A 22,796-nucleotide genomic window follows, 5' to 3' on the forward strand; every position below is an offset into this window, starting at 1 on the left:
AGCCAATCTAGACCACTCTTAGAACCTTTAGCATGTCTATACCGCCCTCCAGGGCCTTCAGCATGTCTGGACCGTCCTCCGATCCTTCGGCCTGACTGGTACGCCCACCGGCCTTCAGTCTATCTGGACCGCTCTGCAATCATTCATTATCCCGAATTATCCCTCCTGGAAAACTCTCCCATGCATACTGTTCTAGCCCTCGAGGGGCTCCGAACTCTATCTCCATCCTACATACTCAATTCTGGCCCGATCCTAGGCCTTCCACAATCAATCACCCTTTTTCACAAAACCCTTGGTCTGTATCCCACCCCGTATGCCTGTCACTTTCTCCTACCAGCCTATGCTCTTGGCTGACAGAACCGCTATTAAATCCCAAACAGCTAAACAACCTCTTGTGCCTGTCGTGTAACATCCGGGATTTCAGGTATATTTATTAATCTTTTTATTTTGAGTTTTGAGAAGGGACTCGGCGAGTTGGTGCATAGACTCGCCGAGTTAGGACGCGGGTTCTCATCCGGATTGATGCTCGGACTCGGCGAGTCTGCGACGTTTAATGAAACCCTAATTTCTCGGGTTTGCGGCCTATTTAAAGGGCCTTATGGCCGTCATTTGCGCTCATTAGTCCCCAGAGTGAAACCCTAGATCAATTGAGTGATTCAAGTGAGGGAAGAAGCCATTGTTGATTCTTGGAGTTATTGTCTAGCAAGGGAAGAGAAGATCTAGCCAAGAGGAAGCAAGAGAGGGGTGGATTCTTGAAGAGCTAAGGTCCAGGACATCACATCTGAGGTACCATTCGAATCCTTCTTTGTTATTGTGATGTTCATATAGATTTAGGGTTTTTGAACCCATTTGTGGCTAGATCTAGCATCATTATGGTCCCTTGGCGAGTTATGGCTCTGAATCTAGACCCATAGAGGTCCAGAGCACCTCCTTGCCCAAGCTTTATGTGCATCCATGGAGGTTTTAGATTGGGATCTATGTATTTGAGGCTAAACCTCCATTAATGAGCTATATGATGCTTAATGAGCACCAAGACTCGGACTTTACGTGGTTAATAAGCTTAAGGGGACTGGATCTATGAGTTACTAAAGTGGATCTGACCTTAGAAGGTCGTTTGAGGTTGTGCATGGAGTGCAGTCGCCGAGTCCAATCCCAGACTCGGCGAGTTGGTGCGGGTTGTTCAGAGACTTCAGACCAGGGACTGTGTAACCGAGTCGGGTGAGTGACTCGGTGAGTTGGAAGAGATTCAGAGGGAATCGGGTTCCTGTAGGGACTCGGCGAGTCCACGCCAGACTCGGCGAGTCGGGTTGACCGTTGACCGTGGACCGTTGACCATTAGTGACTGGTTTGACTTAGTGGTATTAGTCAGTCAGAGTCAAGTAGTATTAAGTAAAGATACACCTGTGTTGTAGGAGGACGATAGCTCGGGAGATCGAGCACTAGTGGTTGAGAGCTTTACGAGTTACCGAGACACGCGAGGTGAGTCTTCTCACTATACGTTACCTTGAGTGGTATTATGAGTTGACCAGAGGGTCTTATGTGTTATGTATGAGATTATGTGCTATTTATGAGATTGTATGCTATGTGTTATTGTATGCTGTATGACTATATAGACCGGACCGGAGGGTCCAACGATTCAGATCGGGCCAGAGGGCCCAATGAGCTATGACTGGACCAGAGGGTCCGACGAGCTACGGGACTGGAAGGTCCCGCTGAGACATCTTGACCAGAGGGTCGGGTTAGCCTCGAGTGGCGTATTTGTAGTATGTGGTATTTTGGGGAACTCACTAAGCATTTATGCTTACAGTTGTTATGTTTGATGTCTCAGGTACCAGCGAGGACCGTGGGAAGGCGACGGCTTGACACGTACACACACACTGATGGAGATTTTTATATCAGAGATCTTGGGATTTGTTTTTGAAAACAGAATTCATTATGGATTTTGATTTGTGATGTGATACATTATGTGATTTTGGAAAAATGAAAAATTGTTTTGAAAATTTCGGTGTTACAAGTTGGTATCAGAGCCTTGGTTTGAGGGATTCGGTTGCACCTTCGGGCATATTTGAACTCAAGTTGGATTTGAGGAATTTTCAAATAAAACTAAAATTTTCTAAAAAGAAAAAGAGGTTTTTGGAAACGAGCAGAGTGAAAGGTGTGTACGGTCAGCCAGCGCCCGAGCGGTGAATCCCCAAAATACCTTTACATTATATGTTATGAGTTATGAGATATTATGTGGTGCATGTTAGAGAGGCTAGGTATTCCTATTAGGACTAGAGTGAGCCTGATTTGTGATGCCTTAGCTTAGGAGATCGCTACTGCTAGGAGACACTTTGAGAGAGTGAGTAGGTAGCAGTAAGGAGCTCAGGGGAGGGATATTGAGAGTAGCCAGTGCATAGCAAGAGTAGAGTGTTTTCGATTTGGGATCCTAGGAGGAGGACTTGGGTTGTATATCGATTCGGTGTGGACAATAGTATTGGGCCCGTACTATTAAAGACACCGGATTGGTACGCAGTCCAAGTAAGAATCCTTAGGAGTACCAGGAGAGAGGATGTTTGAGTTATCGAGTGTGAGTATGCTCGAGAGTCTTCCTGAGATTTCTTATGTTGTATTTCAGAGGTTGATCATGGTTGGGACACGCCATAACCTCGAGAGCAGTGAGGTGAGCGATGAGGAGATCCGTCGGATCATCCATAAGGAGGTGGCCGCTGCCATCAGAGCCGAGATTCCGGAGATGTTTGGGTCTATTAAGACCACACTGATCGAGACATTTGACGAGCGATACGCTGCTTTGACTGATGCTGCTGTTGCTGCAGCCACCGCAGCTGTTGCGGCTGCGAGACCCCAGGGTGGTGATTCGTTGTTGTACCAAGAGTTCAGCAACACAAAACCATCGGAGTTCGATGGTACACAGGATCTGATCGCCGCTATGAGGTGGATCTCAGACATAGAGGGGTGTTTCTATACGTGCTCATGTCTGGAGCACTTGAAGGTGCGATTCGCACTCAACCAGCTTCGCTTGGGGGCGAAGGACTGGTGGAAATTTGTGACCGCGAGCTATTCTACAGCTGATCTGACTGCAGTGACTTGGGAGAGGTTTACTACGATGTTTCGTGACGAGTATGTTCCCCAGGTGGAGAGGGAACGTTTAGCTCAGGAGTTTCTGACCCTCAAGCAGGGGACCGAGTCGGTGACAGTGATTACGAGGATGTTTCATGAGCGGGCGCTGTTTTGCCCAGAGTTGGTGTCCACTGAGCAGGCTCGCATGAGTCGTTATCTGAGCATCTTGAGGAGGGACATCCGTGAGTTCGTGGCGAACTCGACTTATCGGACATTTGCCGAGCTCCAGGAAAATGCCAGGAAGAGGGAGATCGAGCTTGAGACACAGGCGAGGGAGGAGACTAAGTTGCAGAAGGGTGATCGGCGACCGGCACAGTCGCAGCCGGCCGCCAAGCGGGCAAAGCCCGCTGATTCGAGGACAGGTAGTTCAAGGGGCCGCACTTGTGGGAAGTGCGGCAAGAGCCATGACGGGCCGTGCAAGACTGGGGTATGCTACAAATGCGGGAGGAAGGACATTTTGCGAGGGACTGTCCGAAGGGGTTCTCGGTTTGCTTCCATTGCAACCAGACCGGCCATCGGAAGGCCGAGTGCCCCCAACTTCAGAGATCAGCGCAGGGATCTGCACATGTGGTTCGAGCTACCGAGACCCGGCCAGTGAAGGCCGAAGCACCGAAGGCTAGGGGGAGAGCCTTCCAGCTGACTGCGGAGGAGGTCCGCGCAGCACCTGACGTCGTGGCGGGTATGTTATCTTTATCTATTTTATGTTGAGTTTATGCTATTGTAATTGTTATATGTTGTGCGTAGGTACTTTTCTTGTAAGTTCTGTACCTGCATTGGTTTTATTTGACTCGGGTGCGAGTCGGTCTTTCATATCTTTAGCTTTTAGTCGGCGCATTAGTATTTCGAGAGAGGCGTTGAGTCGACCTCTGCGGGTTTCCATAGCAGATGAGCGTGAGGTATGTGCTACCGAGGTGATACGTGGATGCGTGCCGAAGATTGATTTGATTCGGATTGCTATGGGGGATGTATGTGTCATAGTAGGCATGGATTGGTTGAGTCGTTTCGGGGCTATCATAGATTGCGAGCGTCAGTTGGTGACGATCTGAGATCCTAGTAGGGGAGTGCTGACAGTTTATGGCGAGGGGACTCGTGGCGGTTCGGTATTCTGTTCGGCTGCCAGAGCGAGGCGGAGTTTGCAGCAGGGCTGGAAGGGATTCGTGGCCTATGTGACGGATGTACGAGAGGCCGTTGGGAGGCCAAGTTCAGTGGACGATGTATCGATAGTGCATGAGTTCCGGGACGTGTTCCCCGAGGAGTTATCGGGCGTACCTCCCGAGAGGCAAGTGGAGTTTCATATCGATTTGATTCCCGGGGCTGCGCCTATCGCTAAGGCGCCATATCGGCTGGCATCGCCAGAGATGCAGGAGTTATCCTCACAGCTGCAAGAGCTGTTGGGAAAAGGGTTCATCCGTCCCAGTAGCTCTCCCTAGGGAGCGCTGATCCTTTTTGTCAAGAAAAAGGATGGTTCACACCGGATGTGCATTGATTACCGGGAGTTGAACAAGTTGACGGTCAAGAACCGTTATCCGTTGCCGAGGATCGATGATCTATTCGATCAGTTGCAGGGGGCGTCGTGGTTCTCCAAGATTGACTTGAGATCGGGATATCACCAGATGAGAGTTCGGGATGAGGATATCCCGAAGACGGCGTTTAGGACTCGTTATGGGCATTACGAGTTCGTGGTGATGCCATTCGGGCTCACCAATGCACCGGCGGCATTCATGGATCTCATGAATAGGGTGTGTAGGCCGATGTTTGATCGTTCAGTCATTGTATTCATTGATGATATCCTGGTGTATTCGAGGACCAGAGAGCAGCATGAGGAGCATTTGAGGGAGCTCCTCGGGGTTGAGGTCAGAGAGGCTATTCGCCAAATTCTCCAAATGCGATTTTTGGTTACGAGAGGTCCAGTTCTTAGGGCATCTCGTTAACCAGAATGAGATATTGGTTGACCCGGCCAAGATCGAGGCCGTGATGAGTTGGGAAGTGTCGAGGTCGCCTGCGGAAATCTGGAGTTTCTTGGGGCTGGCAGGCTACTATCGGAGATTTATCAGGGATTTCTCCAAAATTGCTGTGCCACTTACCAAGTTAACCCGGAAGGGTGTTACTTTCTCATGGGGTCCGGAGCAGCAGACCTCATTTGAGACTCTTCGCCAGAGATTGTGCGAAGCTCCCATGCTTGCATTGCCGGAAGGGATGGAGGATTTTGTGGTGTACCGTGATGCATCGATATCGGGGTTGGGAGCGGTGTTGATGCAGAGAGGGCATGTGATCGCGTATGCATCAAGGCAGTTAAAGCCTCATGAGACGAGATATCCCACCCATGATCTGGAGTTGGGGGCCATGGTGTTCGCCCTCAAGATCTGGCGTCACTATCTGTATGGGATTCGGTGTACGATATACACGGACCACAAGAGTTTGAAGTACCTGATGGATCAGCCAAATCTGAATATGCAGCAGAGGAGATGGTTGGATGTGGTAAAGGATTATGATTGCGAGATCCTGTACCACTCGGGCAAGGCTAATGTGGTAGCCGACGCCCTGAGTCGTAGGGCAGAGAGTGCCCCATTGCGAGACATCTGTTTGAGGTTGACGATGACGACTCCGATTTTGGACACCATCCGAGGGGCTCAGGTTGAGGCTGCGAGAAAATCAAAAGAGGGAGCGGGTGGTTGGTCAGGTATCGGAATTCGTTACCGATGGTCGGGGGCTTATGACGTTTCAGGGTCGGATTTGGGTACCGTTTGTGGGCGGGACGCGTACCATTTTGATGGAGGAGGCACATCGATCGAAGTTCTCGATCCATCCTGGGGCTACCAAGATGTATTTTGACCTAAAGAAGGAGTATTGGTGGCCCTGTATGAAGAGGGATGTTGCTTGGTTCGTCGAGAGGTGCCTAACTTGTCGCCAAGTTAAGGCTGAGCACCAGCGTCCGCATGGTAAGCTGCAACCGTTGGAGATTCCCGAGTGGAAGTGGGAACAGATTACCATGGATTTTATCACCAAGTTACCAAGGACTGCGAGAGGAGTTGATGCGATTTGGGTGATCGTGGATAGATTGACGAAGAGCGCTCATTTTCTAGCCATCAGCGAGAGTTCTTCTGCGGAGAAATTGGTAGAATTATATGTGAGAGAGGTGGTATCACGGCATGGAGTTCCGATGTCGATTGTTTCAGACCGGGATGTGCGTTTTACTTCCAGGTTTTGGAAGAAGTTTCATGAGGAGTTGGGTACGAGATTGCATTTTAGTACCGCATACCACCCGCAGACGGACGGACAGAGCGAGCGAACGATTCAGACGCTTAAGGATATGCTCCGAGCATGTGTTCTGGATTTTGGAGGGAGCTGGGACACCCACCTACCTTTAGCAGAGTTTTCGTATAACAAAAGCCATCATTCGAGCATTGGTATGCCACCCTTTGAGCTGTTGTATGGGCGGAGGTGTCGCACCCCCATCTGCTGGGGAGAGGTGGGGCAGCGGGTGATGGGTAGCACGGAGATTGTACTCCAGACGACCAAGCAGATTCAGCAGGTCAGGCAGAGGTTGTTGACCGCGCAGAGTCGCCAAAAGAGTTATGCGGACAGGCGTCGGTCCGAGCTCGAGTTTCAGGTCGGTGATCTTGTGCTCCTAAAGGTTTCTCCTTGGAAAGGGGTGATACGATTCAGGAAGAGGGGCAAGTTGGGACCCCGATACATTGGACCCTTCAGGGTAATTGCTAGGGTGGGCAGGGTAGCCTACCGGTTGGACCTACCTGCTGAGTTGGGGCAAATCCATGATACCTTTCATGTCTTGCAGTTGAGGAAATTTATTGCCGACGAGTTGGCAGTGGTGCCGTTGGAGGATATTCGGGTGGATGCGAGCCTCAACTACGCAGAGAGGCCAGTTGCGATTGTGGATCGAAAGATCAAGGTTCTGAGGAACAAGGAAGTGCCTCTGGTACAGGTTCAGTGGCAGCATCGGAGAAGATCCGAGTTGACCTGGGAACCGGAGCGGGAGATGCGGGAGTAGCATCCAGAGTTATTTCAGGAATGAGACTTCGAGGGCAAAGTCAGATTCTAGTGGGGGAGAATTGTAACATCCGGGATTTCAGGTATATTAACTAATCTTTTTATTTTGAGTTTTGAGAAGGGACTCGGCGAGTTGGTGCATAGACTCGCCGAGTTAGGACGCGGGTTCTCATCCGGATTGATGCTCGGACTCGGCGAGTCTGCAACGTTTAATGAAACCCTAATTTCTCGGGTTTGCGGCCTATTTAAAGGGCCTTATGGCCGTCATTTACGCTCATTAGTCCCCAGAGTGAAACCCTAGATCAATTGAGTGATTCAAGTGAGGGAAGAAGCCATTGTTGATTCTTGGAGTTATTGTCTAGCAAGGGAAGAGAAGATCTAGCCAAGAGGAAGCAAGAGAGGGGTGGATTCTTGAAGAGCTAAGGTCCAGGACATCACATCTGAGGTACCATTCGAATCCTTCTTTGTTATTGTGATGTTCATATAGATTTAGGGTTTTTGAACCCATTTGTGGCTAGATCTAGCATCATTATGGTCCCTTGGCGAGTTATGGCTCTGAATCTAGACCCATAGAGGTCCAGAGCACCTCCTTGCCCAAGCTTTATGTGCATCCATGGAGGTTTTAGATTGGGATCTATGTATTTGAGGCTAAACCTCCATTAATGAGCTATATGATGCTTAATGAGCACCAAGACTCGGACTTTATGTGGTTAATAAGCTTAAGGGGACTGGATCTATGAGTTACTAAAGTGGATCTGACCTTAGAAGGTCGTTTGAGGTTGTGCATGGAGTGCAGTCGCCGAGTCCAATCCCAGACTCGGTGAGTTGGTGTGGGTTGTTCAGAGACTTCAGACCAGGGACTGTGTAACCGAGTCGGGTGAGTGACTCGGTGAGTTGGAAGAGATTCAGAGGGAATCGGGTTCCTGTAGGGACTCGGCGAGTCCACGCCAGACTCGGCGAGTCGGGTTGACCGTTAACCGTGGACCGTTGACCATTAGTGACTGGTTTGACTTAGTGGTATTAGTCAGTCAGAGTCAAGTAGTATTAAGTAAAGATACACCTGTGTTGTAGGAGGACGATAGCTCGGGAGATCGAGCACTAGTGGTTGAGAGCTTTACGAGTTACCGAGACACGCGAGGTGAGTCTTCTCACTATACGTTACCTTGAGTGGTATTATGAGTTGACCATAGGGTCTTATGTGTTGTGTATGAGATTATGTGCTATTTATGAGATTGTATGCTATGTGTTATTGTATGCTGTATGACTATATAGACCGGACCGGAGGGTCCAACGATTCAGATCGGGCCAGAGGGCCCAATGAGCTATGACTGGACCAGAGGGTCCGACGAGCTGCGGGACTGGAAGGTCCCGCTGAGACATCTTGACCAGAGGGTCGGGTTAGCCTCGAGTGGCGTATTTGTAGTATGTGGTATTTTGGGGAACTCACTAAGCATTTATGCTTACAGTTATTATGTTTGATGTCTCAGGTACCAGCGAGGACCGTGGGAAGGCGACTGCTTGATACGTACACACACACTGATGGAGATTTTTATATCAGAGATCTTGGGATTTGTTTTTGAAAACAGAATTGATTATGGATTTTGATTTGTGATGTGATACATTATGTGATTTTGGAAAAATGAAAAATTGTTTTGAAAATTTCGGTGTTACATGTCGATCTTCCGGAGAATTTTCCAATTCTCCCCACTTAGAGCACTGACTATCAACCACCGGTCGCCATAACCGACCTTCCTTAACAACCCTTCACAACACATCAACACTGATCATCTCATACTCAAAAGAAGCCTGACCTACAGCTAACAACTCCTCAGACTGCAGATGCAACTCGACATTTAGACCAAAAGCCTGATTTCCCACTAATAATCCCCATGGATAATAACCAACGAAACTCCCAATATCAAACCTTTAACCATACCATAACCCTCAAGGAACTAACGAATACAATACCAAAAATCACACAACGAGACTAGCAGATAAAAAATACTCTAAAATAATCACAAGATAACAAAATATCAAGAAAGAAACATACCCGCAGTTGCATCCGGCACTGCCCTGACCTCCTCTGCTGTAAGATGAAAAACACGACCCTGAGCCCTCGGGGGCTCCGCTCCACCCTGACCTCCACCCGTAATCCTCAAAGTGGCTGGTGTTGGAGCCTGCACCGGTCCTGCAGCAAGCTGTGGACAGTTGACCCTTAAGTGTCCAACCTGATGGCAGTGATAACAAATCCTCAAATCCTGAATCGGGGCTGTCTGCCGACAATCCCTCGCATAATGCCCCTCCTTTCCGTACCTGTGGCATGCACCACCGGACCTACAAACTCCAGTGTGAACCTTCCAGCACTTCCCACAAGTGCGGCTGCTCTGATCCCCCAACCTAGAATCAACGGTCTTGGACCGTTTCGGCGCCGGCTGTGGCTGTGCCGGGGCCTGCCTCTGCTCTCTCAACTGCAACTCAATCTCCAACTCACGCCGCTTGACGGCCTCCTGCAACTCTAACAAAGTCTCGCACCTTTGCGTAGACACAAACTGTCGGATATCCCTCTTGAGCATGCTCAGATATTGGGACATTTGAGCCTGCTCCAAAGCAAACTCAGGTCAAAACATCGCCCTCTCAGTGAACATCCTGGTGATCTCCGTCACCGACTCTGAATCCTGCTTCAGCTCTAGGAACTCCTGAGCCAATCTCTCCCTCTCAACTCACGGAACATAACGAGTACTGAACATCTCATTGAACTGATTCCAAGAAACTACAGCTCGCTGCGCATCAGAATACGATCCCGTGGTCAACCTCCACCAATCCTTCGCCCCGAGCCGCAACAGGTTCAGAGCACACCTTACTCTCTGATCAGTAGGGCATGAGCACGTGAAGAAACACCCCTCCACGTCTGACAACCATCTCATAGTAACAATCGGGTCCTGAACCCCATAGAAGGTAGGGGCTTCGTATTATAGAAGTCCCGATACTAAAAACCTCTACCAGCTCCTCCCCCTACCGCTGGTATAGCCGTTGTAGCCGCCGCGGCAGCCGTCTCTATGAGAGCTGCATAGCGCTCATCAAAATACTCAACCATGGTGGTCTTGATCGACCCAAACAGTTCCGGCAACTCGGCCTAGAACAACGCAACAACCTCATCATACAGGATCTCACGAATCCTAGCATCCAATTCGCCTATGCTCATCTGACCAATAACCTCGGGCGGTACTGACCCACCCTGACCGCCCTCTCCTGCTCCCGATCCTGACCCGGATCCACTCCTAGCATGCCTCGTAACCACCATACTGAAAAACACCGCAAGATCTTAGATACTTCCCACTAACCCGAGAACCAACCCCCAACCCAACCCTAGAGGTTGTGGCTTCTTTGATACGCGTATGGGTCCTGTGCTTTCAGTAGTACGGGCCCATACTATCTTCCACACCTACCCATATTTATATCAAGTATCACCACAACACCCTAGTGAAGAACATACATAACAAGCACTCAACCCTCACTCCTAGAGGAACACTGGAAATCTCCCACGGAAGAAACCCTAGGCTAGCAGGCATCATAAATCAGGCAACATTATCATGAAATCCTGAAGATCCCTAGCCTAGTACTAGCATGCTGTTCTATCATAGCTCAAAAACAAATATCATGTATGGTATTTTGGGGTTACTTACTGGCTCCAACTGATCGTACCCCCCGCGTCCTCTTTTACTCATTTTGAAAACCATTTTAAATTCTCTTTTGAAAACTCTCCTTGATTTGAGACTGGATTCACACGAATGTTCCTCCAATTCACTCAAACCAAGGCTCTGATACCAACTTGTAACACTCTAAAAATTCCAACCAATTTAAACTTTTCAAAAACAATCCAGTTTCATTAAGTTATTACAAAAAGGTTTTCAATACAATTATTATCAGAGTTTTCCCAGAAACATATCATAAAAACATAATCATGAGGAGCGGTACGATCACGCCTTCGCCTTGCCACGGTCTCCTGAAGTACCTGAAACATTTAAACCACAACTGTAAGCCTGAAAGCTTAGTGAGATACCCCCAAAGTACCAACCACATATACCATACACATAACATGTCATATCATAACAGAACACAGAACAGCCATACACTTCGGGTCTACTGTATGACTGGTCCGCCATACCGGGCCTTCAGTTCACCTGGTCCACCCTCCGAGTCTAGCCATATACATCGAGTCTACAGTGTGATTGGTCCCCCCGCACCGGGCCTTCAATCCACCTGGTCCACTCTTTGAGTCTACAGTATGACTGGTCCGCCCGCACTAGGCCTTCAGTCGGCCTGGTCCACTCTCCGAGCCTCGGCACGTCTGGTCCGCCCTCTTGGGGCCTACAGCCTATCCGGCCCGCTCGCTGGGCCTTCGGGATAACCGGTCCGCCCTGGGTATGTTGGCCTACAGCACAAAGCAGGACCCGCCTCAACCCTACTCCAGTACAACAACCATGTGCACATAAACATCCAGTCATATAACAATTCATATCCAATCAAACCGATCTAGCAGATCACATAACATCATCCTAACCAGGACACCGACCTAACCGGTCACTAGCATAGCATCATCCTATACACCAGGATACCGACCTTAACCAGGTCTCTAACATATACCATCCTAACTACCAGGATGCAAACATAGCAAAGCAATAAAATAACAACGATACCCGGATTACAATCTGATAAAGGGCCCGCCTTGGTGCCGTAGACCCTGTCAATATAGTGAGGATAACTCACCTCGCAACTGCCGACTGAAAAGATAAGACCAAGCTGCTCCGACCACTAACACGAAATCCGCCACTGATAATACCAAAAGACTGAACTCAATAACCACCAATAATTACCAAATTACCCCTGAAAGGTCAACGGGTCAACTCTTGGTCAAATTCAAAGTCAACTCTCATGCCTGACTCTACTCGCCGAGTCACCCCACTGACTCGTCGAGTTCCCTTGCTCTGAAAACCGCCAAATCACGACTCAACTCGCCGAGTCACCCTGAGACTCGCCGAGTTCCACAACTCTGAGTCCCCTCGTACTCAACTCACCTAGTCATCCCTTGACTCACCGATTCACGGCTCAACCAGAAGAGGTTAGGACCTCACGACCAAACTCGCCGAGTCCAAGGCCATCTTCAACCAACTCGCCGAGTTGTTCTTCCAACCCGTCGAGTTCCTACCCATCTTCATTCAACTCGCCGAGTACACCCTTGTGACTCGCCGAGTAACCCTAGGTCTTAATCCATACAGAGGCTTTCCAGGCCATGCAGATGATCCAAACAATAGATCTACCCTTCTACAAACCATCCATCATGTAAAGTGGCAAAGTTTACATGAATCCAATGAGATCTAAGCATATAACACTCTAAGGTTAGGGTTTGGGACAAGATGGCTTCACCAATCACTCAAGAACAGGGACTTTTATGCACTCTAGACCTTCTCCATTCCAGATCTGAGGTAGCAACCTCAGATCCAACCTCCAAACTCAAGATATCACAAGATATGCTTTCCAAAAACTCCAAAATGATGAATCTAGATGAATAACAGCCCAAGCAACGAAATAATACCTCAAAAGAAAGCTCCAACAGAAGAGTAATCCAAATCCTTGCAAAGCCCCTTGCTCCAAGCCTCTTAGCCTTCAAAGATCTCTTCCACAAACACTCCTTCAAGGCCCCAATGCTCTCTAATTCACTCACAAACCAATGTTAGGGTTTCTGGACTTCAAGGAAGAGTAAAGAGGCCAGGGAGAGGGCATTATGCCATTTATATAGGGCTCATCCCCCGGAATTAGGGGTTTCTCCACACAGCACCAACTCGTCGAGTCCAGCCTCCGACTCGCCGAGGTGGCCACTTGACATGCGACCAGAATCGCGACCCTACTCACCGAGTCCAACCATGGACTCGCCGAGTTGACCATTCACAATTTCACTTTGAACCTTGAACTTGCACTCCTGAACTCGGGATGTTACAATTTTGTGATTCATTCACATAATCAATGAGATAGATTGGACTTAATATCCTAGTACCAAAGGATACTTTGCGGGACTAACCATTCCTAAAACCTTGTTAGCTACATAGGTAAATGCACATCTACGAATGTCTACGGTTGATACCATTATAGGTATACTTTAAGGGACTAAGTATTCCTACACCCAGCTGTTAGCTACAAAGGTAAATGTACATCTACGGATGTCTACTGTTAACACTGTTAGTTATCCTAGTACAAAAGGATAATACTTCAGTTATTTATATTATTACCTTTATCTTGTGAGTCATTCACATAACCGATGAGGTGAATTATATTTGTGTATCCTAGATTCCAAAGTATACAATTTCTTATATTAATAATAATAGACGTACAGTTAGGTCTCGGTATAAGGCTACTTCCAAAACAGTCGGGTCTTGGTAGAAGACTACTTTCAAAACAGTCGGTTCTTGGTAGAAGGCTACTTTCAAAACAGTCGGGTCCTGGTAGAAGGCTACTTTCAAAACAGTCGGGTCCTGGTAGAAGGCTACTTTCAAAACAGTTAGGTCTCGGTAGAAGGCTACTTTCAAAACAGTCGGGTCTTGGTAGAAGGCTACTTTCAAAACAGTCGGGTCTTGGTAGAAGGCTACTTTCAAAACAGTTAGGTCGCGGTAGAAGGCTACTTCCAAAACAGTCGGGTCTTTGTAGAAGGCCACTTTCAAAACAGTTAGGTCTTGGTAGAAGATTTCATCTATACAAATAGGAATCATAGGGATTTCTAGGGTTTTCAAACGCTTTCAATTACTTACAAACATCTTCATACTTATACGAACTTTCTTTCAAAACGATTTCAAGTCTTTCATTACAAATTTTACAAATCAAAGACACATTAATACTTATGAATTCACCAGCTTTTTGGCTGATACTCGCTTTCAAAATAACTTGTATTCTCAAGTCGCAAATAGACAGGTACGACGATCAGGTTTTGTGAAGACGGAGAAATCAAGACTCCTCTTTTATTTTGATTGTTCATTATGTTGTCTTATACTATGAAAGAACACTCGTGTAATTAAAATTATACTATTAATGCAATGGATGATGTTGTTGCTTGTTTACTACTTTACATTATTGTGATACATTACATGACGTCCTCCGCCCCAGAACGTTTCCGCCGTTCTCGGTTTTGGGGTGTGACAGATTGGTATCAGAGCATTGTTTATAGTGAAGTAAGTATATCTAACCATAAAGGATATACAAACTATAAATGCTATGGTGTCACAGATTGGTATCAGAGCATTGTTTATAGTGAAGTAAGTATATCTAACCATAAAGGATATACAAACTATAAATGCTATGGTGTCACACCCCCAAATCGAGAACGGCGGAAACGTTCTGGGGCGGAGGACGTCATGTACAGTATCATAACAGTTGCATAATAGTAAAACAAGCAACAACATCCATTGTATTTTAAATATAGTTAATACATGTGTGTTCTGTGTATTGTTTATAAGACACCAAAAATGTATAGCAAAATAAAAGCAGAGTCTTGAATAAGCTCCGTCTTCTCAAAAACCTGGGCAAGTGTACCTGTCTATTGGTTCCCTGAGAATACAAGTTATTTTGAAAAGAGAGTATCAACATTTAAGTTGGTGAGTGCATAAACATTTAGTATTTGATGTTTGTATTTGTTCCATGAAAATGATAATATGTTCCCCAGAAAATCCCATATTTTCTCTATTTAAATGAAAAGCAGTCTTAGGCCTTAAGACCAAAATGTTTATATGTTATTGTACTCTGAAATAGTGTTAGTGTGTGTTTTCCATAAATGTATGTTTTCTTTGATAGAAAATAGTGTAATACACTTGTATGAACTCCATAGTGTAATAGTTTTGGAAAATAATGATAGGTAGCCTTATTACTTAAAATGAAACCACTGAAGTAATGTTTGTTTTTGTAAACCGAATTGTTTAGTTAATGCTTAATGTGAATGAGATTATAACCATGCTTAATTGACTAGTATTCTACACGACGTTCTTCAGGCATCGAAAAATTATGACATTTGTCACCCGTAGACCTGTCGGTCCCAACTATAGCTAACAGCCAAGGTGCGAGATTGTCAGTCCCGTATAGATCTATACACAAATTCACGCTCTTCCTCCAGAAGACTCTAGTTATAAAACATGACTTAGCAAGGATCTTACTAAGTACCATGAAGTAGTATCTCACATTCTAGTATTAACTCGTTTACGTATAGTATGTATATGTCTTCTTGTTCTTGTAAATGAATAGTGTACTTGCAATGAAAAGTAATTTGTACTTATGTAATTGATACATGTAATGTATTATTGAGTTAGATAATAGTGTGAATGGATCTCAAAAGTATACCTATTATAGTTTACAAATGTTATGTTTGTACTGATATGATTGACCATGTTATTGAAATAAGTTTAATACTCATATATATATATATATATATATATATATATATATATATATATACACACACACACACACACTTGGCATGTATAATTAAGGTTTAACTAACAATTGGGATGGTGATCCTACCCTAAGCCCACAACCAAACAAGGAACAGGAGTCAAGGTAAAAGCAATAGTCCTAAGTCTCTTAAATTCTAATTATACATAAAGATATATATATACATAAAGATATATATATATATATATATATATATATATATATATATATATATATATATATATATATATATATATATATATATATATATATATATATATATGAATATGGTTTGATAAAAACAACAATTTAAGAGTTTGAAAGCAATTTAATTAATTTCTTAAAATTTGGTTTGTAATCGCATGTGAGTGTTAACACAATTACATTGTGTTCTACTTGTGTTCTCCCCCTAAAAGCATTTAAAAATGGTAAAAACATAGGGGTATGGACTCACCTTATATGAGTGTTCGAGTGAAGATACGGTGAAATAGAGTAAATTTCACAAGTTAAATCCTGTAACAAAACCGTGTCCTATAGCATTTCACGCAATATATATGTATATAATTAGCGAATATAGTGATAAACATGTTATGGAATAGCCTAAGATGTAAGAATCACTTACAAAATGGAAGGATAGAGGTGAACCGTGAAGCTGTTAGGAGTTTTCGGCCACCCAAGGGTTTTCGGTCACTTGATGATCAAGTGGTGTTCTTTGTGTTCTTGGTGAAACCAAGAGGATCAAGGTGTTTGAAGTTGGTTTTAAGGAGACAGAATGATGATTGTTTGATGGTATGCACTTGAAGAACTCGGTATGATCCTATGAAGATTCAAGTGATCTTTAGATGATAGTTGAGAGAGAATGGTAGGTTTTCGGTTGTGTTCTTGAGAGAAAAAGAGTGAGTTTTCGGCTAGATGGTGTGATAATGAGGTATTGATTCGGTCCCCATGTATATATGGCCGAAAACATGATGGGACACCTTCGTTGGAAATGACAAAACACTTAGGATCTCGTGCTAATGGATAGAATTTAGGGGTTCTTGGTCAGGAACTCTACCCGAGAAGTAGTTTTCAGCCGAGAATAGTTTGTTGTCCGAAGAGTTTACGGCAGAAAGTGGTTTGTGGTCCGAGATAGTGATCATGCGAGGGTTTTTGGCCGAAAAGAGTTTTCGGTCCGAAGGTCTTATGTTGCGAGGTTCTCGGTTGGAGTGATTTTACTTCTAAATTTTTCAACACTTTAATATAAAGGTTTATGCAAATTAAGATTATTAATTTAACTTAAATAAATTAACAAAACAACAAGTTTGACTTTTATTAGATATGTTTGACCTCTGTTGACTTTGGTTGACTTTTACAAGATTGAAAAATAACGGGTTGTCACAAAAGATAGCTTACCCATCAAGGCAGGGAGATAGTCATTTTATACTGAGGATCTTTTTCGATCCGTGCGAGGGACAGGGACTGCGATCCCGACAAGATCCGTCGTCCTTATTGGTGAAACGTGTTCGTCATTGTGTCAGGCCCAACGATTGGTCTAGGCGATAATGCTCTGGATATGCTCCTTGTCGCCTGGAGCCGTTATCCTTGGACTGTAGTGGAGGATGACATTTGGCGAGCCTTCTGCGCGATCGTCCTGCTGGAGTGCCCGACAGCTGGGAGCGTCTAGCAGTTAGGGGGGTCGAGTCGGACCTGGATGGGCCCTGCAGAGGACTCCTTATTGAAGGCTTCCTTATTTCTGGCCCGCTTTAAGGGTCGTGTCATCACCGACAATATACATCGTCGGTCTTCATATCCTCTGTTTCCTACCCCTACTCTCGTCATGATATATTTTGCATCTTATATTATGCTTTTGAAATTATGCTATAGGATATATCCATTACACTATCATACAAAAAATGATATCACCTCAACGATACATCATCACAATTTCCCCACTACTTATATGGTAGGTACTCACCACTCTACTCTACTATGTGTTATATGAGAGAGAGAGAGAGAGAGAGAGAGAGAGATTTTTTGCATGATAAGTCATGGGTGAGGCTACGCTTGACCACGTCACATCACCGCTATATCATTTGTATATCCTGTATACCTCACATCTGAAATATCTATTACACCAACTTTGAAATCAAACTCAAATCTTCGTTAGCTGAGCTCGAACATAAAGGTCCAATGATCTATCCAACTTATTTCAGCAGCTGGTTTTACAACCCTATAATGAACAAATTATAGTTTATTTGACTAGAACTACAAGAAAAAAAAATTAAATAATTTATGTAATCTGAGCCATAGTTAAGGACTAGTTTTGTAACATTTTCCTGTTTAACTCGGCTATAACTTTCTGAATCTTATCCCTTTCCTCTCTAAAGTGCAGAAATGACCACCACAGTCCCCTTCTCTCTTCTGTCTCCTACACCCATCAAATGCTCCTCCTCCGTGTCCTCCTCCCCACCACCACCACCATCCCACCACCACCACCGCACCATCAATATAGCATCTTCATCCTTTTCCAAATCCAGTAACCACCACCTGTTGAAACACAAAGAACAACTCAACTTAAGCAGAAGAGAAGCCATTGGGTTTGGGCTATGTCTCAAGTTTCTGGATGCCGTTGTATCGCCTCAACCGGCCTCCGCTGCACCAGAATCGACCACTGCTACACCGTGCGAGTTCACGGTGGCTGATTCCGGCCTTGCCTTTTGCGATAAACTTGTGGGATATGGCCCTCAGCCTGAAAAAGGTCAACTCATCAAGGTCGAATCAACTCCTTTCCCCAATCTATCGATCCTGTAAAACCAAATCAAGCTAATTGATACCACCACTGCTACTGAAACAGGCACATTATGTAGGCAAACTTGAAAACGGAAAGGTGTTCGACAGCAGCTACAATCGAGGGAAACCTCTTACGTTTCGTATCGGCGTTGGTGAGGTAACAAAACCCACAACTTATATGCTTTAATTTGGTTCCGAGATCCTCAAAAACTCTAGATTTGAAAATTGAAATAGGTGATTAAGGGATGGGATCAAGGAATTCTAGGCGGCGATGGAGTTCCTCCTATGCTTGCTGGTATGAAAATCACTTAAATTCATAAAATCTCATACAATTGATAGATTGAATGAATGAATGTTGATTGATCAAATATTCAAAATAGGAGGAAAACGGACGTTGAAGCTTCCCTCACAACTTGGATATGGCATGCGAGGAGCTGGTTGTAAAGGAGGTAAACACACTTACCCCCACACACACACACCAACAAAATGATAATCAAAAGGGGGCTATACTCTCATTTTATTTATTTGTGTAATTTTGTTTCCTACATATATACTTATTTTTTAATCTCTTATGTTATTTAAAAAACTTTTTGCAATTTAAAAATCTAGCAAATTGTAGCACATAGACTTATTATACTTTGAATATTCTAATTTTGTTTTGTATTATAACATCGTATTTTTAAACTTTTTTTTTTATAAAGACATTATACTTTGAAATTACTAAATTTTTATATTGGACTTTCAACTCTTTTTCTTGTTAGCTATTGGAGAAATCTAATTGTTTTGTATTCGAATGATATTACTATAAATGAACATACTTTTTAAAATACAATGATGCAATAATAGAAGAAATGAAAAGAAGATGTTATATTAAACAAATAAATGAAAGTAGGTTGTTATTTCGTCCATATAATTCTAACCAAAGCAGTGAAACTTAGCATGTTCCAAATGGTGCATTTGCAGGTTCTTGCATCATTCCACCGGATTCAGTTCTCTTGTTTGACGTCGAGTTTATTGGCAAGGCATAATTTTTAGTTTTTTGCCAGTTTCATGTAACACTTTATATTTTTGCCATTATAGCCCATAAAGATCACAATATTGTTATCATTTATCAATGTAGCCATTTTCAACTGCAAGAGTCAAGCTTTCTTCTCTCTTACTATTTTACTATGTTTGTAAAGATTAAGATGTAAATCAAGTACACAAGAAGTTATTGTACGTTTGTATGTATGCATGTATGTATGTATGGATGGATATAAATATAATTTGTTCATATAATACGAAAAATCAGTTAATACAAAGTACCAACGTTTTGAAGGTTCAATCCTACGAGATGTCTCTCTGGATCACACTGAAAATCTCAACTCTACTAACAAAATGCATCCTATAACACATACTAAAAAAACCAAATCACAGCACAATCTATAAACTTTAACAATTGGAAATGGAAATTGTGGGTTTTATATTTAAGTTTCGACTTGTCACAACAGCCGGCTGAGTGATTTGATGACCAATTTCAAGTTTTTCCTGGTAGCTTCATCACCCGTGAATCCCAAAATGTCAGAGCTTATACTCTGAAAATGCCAAAATGTTATCAAGAATTACAAGTCAAGAAACTTGTAACCAAAGAAAAAAAAAAGTTTAAACACATACCTCAATGTTCTTCAAAGTAAATACAAGGGTATATATGGACTTCTGAATCAACTCTGTGTTCTCTGGAGTCATAATTGCCGAATGCGCTCTTCTGCAAAATCAAAAAAGGAAAATCTCAATGTTAACTGAAAAAAAAATTATTCTTTCAGCAACACCTCAGAGCATAATGTGAGATGTATATATATATATATATATATATATATATATATATATATATATATATATATATATATATATATATATATATATATATATATATATATATATATGATGAAGTAAGTGCAGTGCCTCAAATCCTGTGATGCTTGAGTGAGACTTTTGGTTAAACTTTCGACTTCCTGCAGCAAACCACTTTCACGAACCTCCGCCAGCATAGGTTGAACATCCTCTGCCATGGCCTGGATCTGTGGTGCAAACATTACAATACAAAAACAAACATTATAACCAAACTTTTTGAAAAAATTAACCACCATTTACTCATTAAAATGTTCAAGATTTCAAAGTTGATATAACTAAGTAGCCTACTCGATCAAGATTTCACATCTAAAGGGCTTAAATATCTTTTATACTTTTTACTGATCTAACCAATTTTCTTTCCAAGGGGAAAAATAGTTTTTAAAATCTTATAACTGCATCTTTAAAGTGGAACGCATTTGCAGCAACTTGAAGAACCAAAATCAGATAATCTAGTTGTTTCGACACTAAATAAATAATCATAAACATTTTTTTGCCAAACACTTGAAACAGGATCACTTTCGATGCAAATCCAAACACACAACCTGACATGACACATGTGGGCCCTAAACAAGATGTTTGCCAATTAGATTTAGTGATAGGATCTAATACTCCCCCTCCAGTGTTCTTGACTTGGCACAAACTTCAAACAAGATGTTTGCCTACTGAATATTGATTAAAAGGATTTTGTGAATTTCAATGCAGTTCATATCATTACTCATTTGAAACCAAAAAAAAAAATGGATTTGAATTCCAGTTCCCACAAAATTCAGCAAACCAACGCCAAAATGAGCAAACACTTAAATCAAACTTAAGATCATCTTTAGAATCAGGAGGAATTAGAATGTGAGATTCCATTTCATAAGGCATTTGGCTGGCAAATGAATTCCATTCCCTTTTCATCAGGATCAAAAAGACCAAAGTCTCCTTACAAACTACAATGCCAACCAAACCCCTTACAGATTTTTCAATTCCTTCAAATTCCAATTTCCATTCTTTTATAAGTATTCAATCAGAAAATGGGAACAAGGTTACCAAATGAAATCAAACCTTCAAAAGCAATGGTCTTGCTTCTTCGATAACAGCAGCAGCTCTTTCCGCCAATGCATAAGTGTTAGCAACACCGATTTGTTCTACTTCCCTTCCAAGACGTGTAAAAATCCCAACTAATGCATCCAAGCTTACACCTTGGTCTCCTTTTAACTTTTGTCTGTCACACAAGATCAAGCCTTCTTTAGCACAATCTGGGTCCAGAGGCCCAAAAGAAGGTGTCGGAATTGGATCTCGAGGAGTAATATCAATCATGGTTTCCATCAAAAGCCCCGACTGATTCACCTCAATCAGCGAATTTCTAGGTATAATTGTTTTATCATCCTCAACCTACAATTACACAATCAACAATCAACCAATAAACCTCAAAATCTTTCACTAGAAGATCAAGGGACAATGCAACTAACCTCTACGACGGCTTCGATACTTTTCAAAGAAGGATTAACACGGATAACGTTACCAACAGTAACCCCTCTGATCCGAACTTGAGTACCGGTTGAAATCCCACAAGCCTGAGAAAATTCGAATACAGCAAGATACTTTTTGAACCTGGACTTCAACTGGAAAGCTCTTAACCAAATTAAACTAAGTGCAAGTAACACAGTGCCGGACACCAAGAACAACCCAACTCCGCCTTCCCAAATGCTTCGCCTACCGAACCCAAAATCGCTGAGAGGGCGCAACGTTTGTTTCCAGATGTTCCGAGGAACGTCTAGGACAACTGCAAGTGGGTTCTTCTTATTGCTTTCTAAAGACGATGACGATGAGGGTTGTTGGCTGTTTTCTGTATCGTGAGATGCGGCTTTTACAGTAAGTAAACGCCGTTTTGGGGGTGTTGAAGGGAATGTATTTAGGGCAATTAAACGGGATTTGGGGGAGACCCATTGTGCAGCTAGCATCGTAGTAGGGCAAATTGGAATGTTTGCTATAGAATTGCCGACCATCTTTTGTAATGATCAATGAAACGGGGGAGAATGGATGTAGAAAAAAGGGAGTAGGAGGAGATAGAAGAGGAAGTACTAAGCAAATGGTATTTCGGGATACTCTTTTCTTTTGCTCTTCCCCATCATGTCGCTACTAACATCTCAACAAACAATATTTCAATTATACCACGCCTACTTATCACAAAAGGCAATACTTCCCATTTACTTGATAAAAAGTGTTATTTAAACTCCTATTGTAAAAGAGACTTGTCTTCGAGGCTACAAATCACGAAATGTGTTGGGTGCCTCATATCAATAAGAGTAGTTTGTCAATCGATTAACATTGATGGTATCTTTCTTTCTAATAATAGGATCGTATTTGGTTAAATTAGGAGTTGGTCATGTTAAGCCAAAGATGGAAATCTTTGAACAAGATGTTGGCTAATGTTAACTTGTTCATTTTAGTACAAAAACATGGAAAACGATGTGGACTTTTGCCCCTTTTGATAACTTGAGCATCAAGGCTATTTGCCCCACTTTTGCAACATCTCCTCAAGAGTAGCTACATGATTA

At 43.5% G+C, this 22,796-nt stretch overlaps 2 protein-coding genes across 2 annotated transcripts; one reads left to right on the forward strand and one right to left on the reverse strand.

The window, feature by feature from the left end:
* Positions 1-17,938: 17,938 nt before the first annotated feature.
* Positions 17,939-19,581, forward strand: LOC111915476 (peptidyl-prolyl cis-trans isomerase FKBP13, chloroplastic). Its single transcript, XM_023911134.3, has 5 exons — positions 17,939-18,345; positions 18,428-18,520; positions 18,598-18,658; positions 18,744-18,812; positions 19,327-19,581. Exons 1-5 carry the CDS (start codon positions 17,968-17,970, stop codon positions 19,389-19,391), a joined length of 666 nt encoding a protein of 221 aa, XP_023766902.1. The 5' UTR covers positions 17,939-17,967; the 3' UTR covers positions 19,392-19,581.
* A 32-nt stretch (positions 19,582-19,613) lies between these two features.
* LOC111915475 (protein TRIGALACTOSYLDIACYLGLYCEROL 2, chloroplastic) lies at positions 19,614-22,390 on the reverse strand. The gene is made up of 5 exons (XM_023911133.2): positions 21,708-22,390; positions 21,301-21,630; positions 20,305-20,420; positions 20,017-20,107; positions 19,614-19,937 (listed from the first exon to the last, which is right to left on the reverse strand). The coding sequence occupies exons 1-5, from the start codon at positions 22,242-22,244 to the stop codon at positions 19,845-19,847; spliced, it is 1,167 nt and encodes a 388-aa protein (XP_023766901.1). The 5' UTR covers positions 22,245-22,390; the 3' UTR covers positions 19,614-19,844.
* Positions 22,391-22,796: the final 406 nt, after the last annotated feature.

Source organism: Lactuca sativa, chromosome 3 (assembly GCF_002870075.4).
Source record: "Lactuca sativa cultivar Salinas chromosome 3, Lsat_Salinas_v11, whole genome shotgun sequence".
NCBI lineage: Eukaryota > Viridiplantae > Streptophyta > Magnoliopsida > Asterales > Asteraceae > Lactuca > Lactuca sativa.

Coding starts and splice junctions, on each gene's coding strand:
- LOC111915475 (XM_023911133.2), bottom strand. CDS start 22,244: ATGGTCGGCAATTCTATAGCAAACATTCCAATTTGCCCTACTACGATG. Junction 21,631..21,707: donor GTATCGAAGCCGTCGTAGAG/GTTAGTTGCATT, acceptor GTGTAATTGTAG/GTTGAGGATGATAAAACAAT. Junction 20,108..20,304: donor CAAGCATCACAGGATTTGAG/GCACTGCACTTA, acceptor TTGATTTTGCAG/AAGAGCGCATTCGGCAATTA.
- LOC111915476 (XM_023911134.3), top strand. CDS start 17,968: ATGACCACCACAGTCCCCTTCTCTCTTCTGTCTCCTACACCCATCAAA. Junction 18,346..18,427: donor AAAAAGGTCAACTCATCAAG/GTCGAATCAACT, acceptor CTACTGAAACAG/GCACATTATGTAGGCAAACT. Junction 18,659..18,743: donor AGTTCCTCCTATGCTTGCTG/GTATGAAAATCA, acceptor TATTCAAAATAG/GAGGAAAACGGACGTTGAAG.